General features: G+C 37.5%; 2 protein-coding genes across 2 annotated transcripts in view; both read left to right on the top strand.

The window, feature by feature from the left end:
• The window catches only part of LOC123142914 (uncharacterized), a 17038-nt gene extending 16709 nt beyond the window's left edge, over positions 1–329 (top strand). Inside the window, exon 22 of the mRNA XM_044561624.1 lies at positions 93–329. Coding sequence (XP_044417559.1) covers positions 93–123 — 31 coding nt within the window. The 3' untranslated portion in view covers positions 124–329. The remainder of the gene's footprint in view (positions 1–92) is intronic.
• A 335-nt stretch (positions 330–664) lies between these two features.
• Positions 665–7500, top strand: part of LOC123142916 (uncharacterized) — a 12255-nt gene continuing 5419 nt past the window's right edge. Inside the window, exons 1-10 of the mRNA XM_044561626.1 lie at positions 665–688; positions 1123–1156; positions 1255–1667; positions 1767–1898; positions 1995–2143; positions 3132–3200; positions 3806–4004; positions 6457–6822; positions 6915–6970; positions 7065–7116. Of these exons, the coding sequence (XP_044417561.1) occupies positions 677–688; positions 1123–1156; positions 1255–1667; positions 1767–1898; positions 1995–2143; positions 3132–3200; positions 3806–4004; positions 6457–6822; positions 6915–6970; positions 7065–7116 (1482 nt within the window). The 5' untranslated portion in view covers positions 665–676. The remainder of the gene's footprint in view (positions 689–1122; positions 1157–1254; positions 1668–1766; positions 1899–1994; positions 2144–3131; positions 3201–3805; positions 4005–6456; positions 6823–6914; positions 6971–7064; positions 7117–7500) is intronic.

Here is a 7500-nt window from a genome sequence, read left to right as displayed (position 1 = left end):
TAACTCAATACGTACTTGTGTTACTCAGATGTAAAGTTCACATATGTATCCGGTTCCCATTAATCATGTGTTTTCTCCTCATTATGTTATAGACAAGCTCATCCTCTCTCTCAACTGAGCTGATCCGGGTCGAGCCCCCGGAGTTGCGCTTCCCAGTTGTCCAAGAGGTGTCAAGCACACTGAAGATCAGCAATATAACAGATCACTATGTGGCTTTCAGTATATGGTCATTGAATGATACGGCAAACTACAATGCATTGCCGACGAAAGGAGTTCTCTTACCGCAGTCGACACTACAAGTTATTGTAACGAGAGTTGCACATGAGTGGATGCCAGCAGACCTCACGTGCGAGGAGGTAGTCTTTGTGAAGGGCACCATCGTGGTTGAGGGTTTAAAGACTGCAGATGTCACTTATGACATGTTCAAACCAAAGAAAGGTCAAATTGTGCACGAGGTTCAGCTGGATGTTGTTTTCGTAGCCTCGGAGGTGCATCCAACCTTTGCCCAATTTTCATATGCATTAACCTTTGATAGTACATTTTTAACCATATTATTGGGTGTTTCTTATCAGATTATATCAAAAGTAAGGCTACCATGGACCTTAGATGTGCATCCAACAGAGCCATTGTGAGTGCATATTTTCTGAAGAGTTAATGATGAGCTTGTTGCTCGCATATGATGGCATATGTAAGAAATGTCTTGTCTCGATTCACAGGATAATGATGACTCAAGGAGATTACCACGTTCACATATGGAACTATGAGACACGGGAAAGTTAAAAACTCAATAGTTGAAATACCATACTATGTATGTAGAAACATTTGTGCTCCCAATAATTTTAAAATGAATTCCCGCATTTTTTAAAATTACACCTTCATGTACAAAAGAATGTGTAATTTGTTTGTGATATATGATAGATACTTTCCTTTCAACACTATATGTGTAAGATCTATTGATTTAGATATTATACAATAATGCATGTTGGTGCTAGCAATATGTAAAACAACCGAGCTATAGTGAGTTCTTATGATTTCAGTTTTCTTGATCGATCCTTTCTCTTAGTGAAATTATGCATTTGTATACAAGGACGAATCAGTTAACGTGTGTCCATATTCCTGCAGGAAGTGAATCATATTGCTATCAAAGGGAAAGAAGGCATGCTTGTGACTTATAATAGTGTTGTTCTAATGTTTCTCTTATCATTTTTAGAAGACATACATTTTCCAGCCTAATATCACTTCGATTGCATGCAGTTACTTCGGCTAAATTTATAGCATGTAAGCAGTGGATTATGGCTGGTTGCTCTAGTGGATTTATATATGTGTACAGTTATGATCCAGTAAAGAAAACTCCAGTAAAGAAAATACGAGTTCTGCGAGGACACTCGAAATATGTCAATTCTTTGGCAGTGCATGCAACTGAGCCCTATGCGCTGTCAGCATCCCAAGATGGCAAAATTTTGATCTGGGACTATGAAAGAAACTGGGAGTTAACGAGAACAGTTAATGCCAATAGCCTTTCTGCAGAACACGTCGACTTTAACGACTATGGCAATGACTGGGAATTGATGAAAACAGTTCATGCCCAAAGCCTTTCTGTAGAGCATGTCGCGTTTAACCCAAAGGATGACAATATGTTTGCTAGTGCTCAGGATAAAACAGTAAAGGTTTGTTTGGTTTTCCTATACGCAAAATGGGTAAACATCATTGTGTACTTTCCAATCGATATCAGTTTTCTGACTACATGTATTTTATTGAAATTCCAGATATGGGATCTACCTTCTGGTGAATGTAAGCACATATTGTCTGGGCATTCAGATTTGGTGGTGTGTTTGAATTACTTCAGTCTGGATGATAAGCTATACTTGATCACCGGTTCGCAAGACAGAACTGCCAAGGTAATGGCACATTTCCACTGAAGAATAGACTAGCCCTTTATCATACGTATAGAATATTTGTTCAATTATGATGAGTTTTTCTCCTTATGGAGTCAGATCTGGAACTGCGGTACAGGGAGGTGTGTCCAAACACTGAAAGGGCATACAGATGTCGTTAAGATTGTCTGTTGCCATCCGGATCTTCTAATACTAATTACAGGTTCATGGGATGGGTCAGTTCGTCTGTGGGACTCGACCACCTTCCGGTAATTATAAACTCCCCTGTAGCATCACAAGTCTTGACACTTGCACGGTGCATGGTCTTATTCACCCGCAAAGATGTGGTATACACATGCTAGTTATCGTTTTTACCTGCAGGTCAATCTATAATTTTGTCTTATCCTATCTAGACTCGAAATATAGATTGATTACTAAATTTGTCAAAATACTTAATTTGTAAGCCAATTTCAACGCTCTAGAACCATACCAGATGACTGGTATTGATATTGTGATAGATGACTGGTATTGATATTTTCATACTTACTTAAAACGGCATATTCCGTTGGATGCACTAATATCAAAATTCAGCTTTAGCTATTTTGAAGTCAAAATCTTGACACACTCCGACCCTTTTTTCAGTCTTCAAAAATTGGCCGACTAGTCAGTTAGCTGTCCGATTAATAGTTGCTTGGAGGGTCTCTGTCTCCCTGAGTACCCGATTAACTGCCCGATTCACCAATTAATCCCCTACTCTCCAGCAGACCAAGCAATTACCAGTTAATGATTTCCTGAATATTGCTTTTTTAGATGGCCAAGGTTTCAACTACTTATAATTCATTAGGCCAATTCAGCTCTAATCCTTACATTTTTCAATCTTCAAAATATTTAACACTAGACACAGGAACTGACAAATGTATAAAGGGTTTAATGGATTGAGATTTGAGAAGCAAAAAAATAAAGATTTGAACTAAATTATTATGTGGAGTAATGTAGAATAGTTAAACAATGTGATCAATTTAATTGTTGGACCAATACCTAACACTCAGCTCTAACCAAATAACAGAACTCATCAGACCCAATCCACCAAAGTGTTATTTCAGTAAGAAATACATTATTTCTTAGAACGACGATAATAAATTCAGTATTGTTTGTGGAAATTTTACTAGTCTGATAATTTTGTGTTGGTTTACCATCTTTAAGGTAAAGTCTACACCAGATGTATAAGTGCTAATAATGTGCATCACATTCTTCCAGACATGAGCATACGTTCAACTTTGACCTCGGAGAAGTATATGCTATAGCAAGTTTGAAGGGATCAACGAGGTATATGATCAAAAGTATCATGTTTTCCATTGTTCTAGTTGGTTACTAAGAATTTGTTTTTCTACAATCGCATAAATCTTGTAAGTGCAAGTGAAAATGCACTAGATTGCAAATATTAGCAGTATGCTATTTTCCATATGTTTAATTCTAGGGTTTGTCCATCTAGGTGCAATTTTTTGTTATCGATAGATTTATGACCTTATAGTACTTATTTTCCATGAATATTTATTCAATTATTACACACAGCTTCATATGTACTCCCTCTGAGTGACAATATGACAATAACGCGGTCTTCATAGTACCATGTTCTTTCATCAAGTGTGTAGTAGGAAATGATGTCAAAGAATGTGGTCAAATCAATTTGGTGGTGTAGATGTTAGTAATTTTAGATATATTCATGTTCAATAGTAAATATTTGTGTTTTGTAGCTATTTGGAACCGCCCCAAAAGATAGTTTAATGTGCACAATCGTTAGTTCTTTGTTTGGTGGTTTCTTTCAGTGTCAAAATCGTGTTTTTAGATAATGGAGTTATACATCAAACCTCTGCATCAATTACATCCAATATTGAACTCAATATAATGTGCAATATGTTAATTTATTGTAGGATTGCGATTGGAAATGAAAAAGGATTAGCACTTGTAGAAATAGACTTGGAGGACAAGAAGGAAGGTGGTGTGGAGAGCACTGTCGCAGTCTTAGGTTCCAAGAAAGACACATACCTGGAGGACAAGAAGGATGGCGGTGTGGAGAGCAGCATCACTATCGTGGGTTTCAAGAAAGACATGGGTCGAATGATCAAAAAGGTGAATACCCCAATTAAATAAAGTTGCATCACATTTATTTTTTCTATAAAAAGTTAGTTATATTGGTTTGAAGATAGTATTGGCTGACAAGGGGGACAATTTGGTTAGACAAACTTAAGCATTTTTTACAAACTACTCCCTCCTATTCCCAAGAAGTTGTTGTTTTGGACATTTACATGGTCTGCAAAGTGTAAGCTATTCATTGTTTTCCATGTCATAAACTTCAACAGAATTTTGATATTTTAACCCCCACAAAATCGACACTTATCGCTTTTCTGTACTGATACAAATAATGAAAAAGATAGCGTATAGCGTTACTAATAGCATGCTATGGCATGTTGAGAATTGACTAGCTAAATAAATCATGCTATAGCATACAAAATCGATATTTTAACCCCCACAAACTTGGACTAGGACTAAAAAAAATAGCGCGCTATAGCATTCTAATAGCATGCTATAGCATGTTGAGAATTGGCTCGCTAAATAAATCAGTGTACAACACCTTGCTAATAGCACACTAATAGCGTATTTTGAGGCTGCTGCTATTTTGTTGTAGCGCGATTTTGTTTCCTTTAGGGCATCGACACCACACTATGTTTACTGTGGATGCCTGAGGTGAGAGGGTGTATGACATCATCAAGCAACTATGTTTGACTAGTATTATTATTTTTGAGGTGAGAGGATCTATTAGAATGCAATTACATCCTTCTGGACCATGCTAAAAAGATAAGCATCCATGTTATCCATATATGGCAAAGAGCCAAGCACCTCTCCAAACACATGTCGATGCTCTTAGGGAACTGGAACAAAGACAAAATTATTTAAATTATCTAAACATAGCTAACGTCAAAGTATAGAATCAACATGTATAGTGTTGGAAATGCAATTTTTTTCACTTAAAATTATTTCGACAACAGAAGAACACGTTATTTAGTAGTTTCTCAGTACCGCCTCTAGTAAGTAATGCTTGAATACCTCTAAAATTATGTGTAATTAGAACTTCAAAGAAAATACATGATCAAAAAATCATCCTTCAAAATAGAACAATATACTTCTATTTAAGGCTCTAGGACCTAGCTTAGAGAAGATTAGAGAAAATCGTTTTTGTTCTTTCAATTCAAAAATAATAATCTTATGTCACATGTTTAATAGAATTATGATTACATGTTGTGGATGATCGTATGCAACTGCATAGTCAAAAGTGCAATGTATCAAAAGGGCATTCTACAATGTCATAAGAACTCAAATAACATAACTTATACAAGTGCAAGTTTAATCACTTGCGCATCCCGGAAAAAAAAGTTCCATCTTGCATACTCAATTTGTTAGTACAAAGTACAAACTAATAAAAGAAATTACAAATTAAAAAAATAAACCTGTAAAAAGAACACAAAATTATGTAGCGCTTCTGTGTGATGGATTCGTTTTATCCTCTTTAACTTCGGTTGAAGTTAAAAAAAAACTGGATATGTATATAGATGAGCAAATATCATTTGTTACCCTTTATTTTGATATTATTGACAGAGATTACCCCATTTAAGAGATTTTCCTCTGACATTATCGGCAGAGACTACCTCATTTAAGAGATTGTCATCCATTTTACTCCATTTAACCAAACTTGTACCATGGGATCGATCTCCTGCCTAGGTAGTGACACATACTAATCTTCTTGTTTACACCGTGGCAGGACACAACCAGCAGCAGGCTGTTAAACATATTCTGACTAGTAGTAACCCCATCCTAATCTTCTGAAAAAAATAGAGTTGAGAAGTACATTAGTGTGCCAACAAATAGGGTCAAGAGATAGCTAAACTCTGACTTGTGCCCGTCTTAGCCGGAGATCTATATGTACATATGTTACATATATATCGTTCAAGGTGTGCAGAAAAATTTAAAGGAGAAGAACCGTGCACCGCGCGACATGGAAGCGATGCAGGACCAGGCGCACATGGAGCCAACGTACCGAGCGTGCAGATGAAAATCCCTTAAATGTGGGGCTGGTTTAACAGAATCTGATCAAAAATAAAAAATGGTAGAATATAACACAAGTTTGGTTAAATGTGGCAAAACAGATGAAAATCCCTTAAATGGGGTAATCCCTGTCAAAAATGTCAAAAGAGGGGGTCAACAATTAAATTTACTCCATATAAATTAAACATTTCAGTTTATCTCAACTCTTAAATACCAGCCACATCCCACCTCGTTGGCCAAAGTAGGATCCAAGACAACAGTGAGCAAGTAGAGGAAGGGGAAAGGGAAGGGCAGAGCCAGCTTTGCACGCAAAGTTTAAATAGTCAATGTTATCAGTTTTCTATGCCCTTGATTTATGTGGTCATTATGGCATACACATGTTGAAACTAAATAATGATATATATGTTACATTAAGCGAAAGTTCTTCGATTGCATGTCTATCAGGATCCCATTTAATTGAGTGCTTCTCGATTTGTTGTAGATAAGCTCAATTGAACCCCTCGAGTTGCGGTTCCCCGTTGCGCAAATGGTGTCACGCACAATGGAGATATGCAACATTACAGATTACCACGTGGCATTCAGTATATGTTCAAATAGCAATACAGCGAAATGCACCATATTACCAAGCAGAGAAGTTCTTTCACCGAAGTCAAAGCTAGATGTTCTCGTAACCTTTTCTTTTCAAGGAAAACGCAGATGCTTCAAGCCCAAGGAGGTAGTCACCGTGAAGTGCACCGCTGTGGAGGAGAGTTTGACGATCACAGATGTCACTGATGACATGTTCAAAACAGAAACGGGCCGAAATGTGTATCATGTGGAGCTGGCCATAGTTTTTGTAGCCTCCAAGGTGAGTCCAACCTTTGCCCAGTTTTCATTTGTATCAACCTATGGCCAATTCTGAAATGTTTTTAACCATCTCTATTTGGTGTTTGTGAATAGGTCATATACAAAGTAAAATCGGTGTCAACAGTGGACGTGCATCCAAGAAATCCATGGTGAGTGGACCTTTTTCTTCTGCAGATACATAAATTGAGTTTTCTGTTTGCACTATGGCTGCATTTAAAAAACAATCCTTCTCTTGTGATACAGGATGCTCGTTACTCAAGGAAAGAAGTGTTTTCGAATGAACTACCATACACAGGCAAGTGATTGAACTCACTCGAGAATATTCTATGACCGGCGCAAATTTGCAGTACATAGTCGAATTAGGATTTCGCCCTGCTTTATATCATTAAGCCACTCGGCGGGATGATAAATAGTGTTGAGGAGAACCTCATACAAGCTGATCACAGAAACACGACATAACAAACTGAACATGCTAACAAGCACTAGAAGTGCACTAGTATCCGCCTCAAGCATGTCAACGAGTACAGAAGATAACCCAAACACGCCGCTGCAAGTAGCTATAGCCGGCTATTTAAAACTATGATTTTCATCCCAAGTGTTGGCTAAAGAAATGGGGAGGGAGGCCAAGCCAGCGCCTCCCCCTGGAAGGACACGACACCCAGAGTGCTGGCTAAAGGAA

Source organism: Triticum aestivum, chromosome 6D, assembly GCF_018294505.1.
Source record: "Triticum aestivum cultivar Chinese Spring chromosome 6D, IWGSC CS RefSeq v2.1, whole genome shotgun sequence".
NCBI lineage: Eukaryota > Viridiplantae > Streptophyta > Magnoliopsida > Poales > Poaceae > Triticum > Triticum aestivum.
The sequence above is the reverse complement of the archived record's forward strand: the minus strand, read 5'-3'. Positions and strand labels throughout refer to the sequence as shown.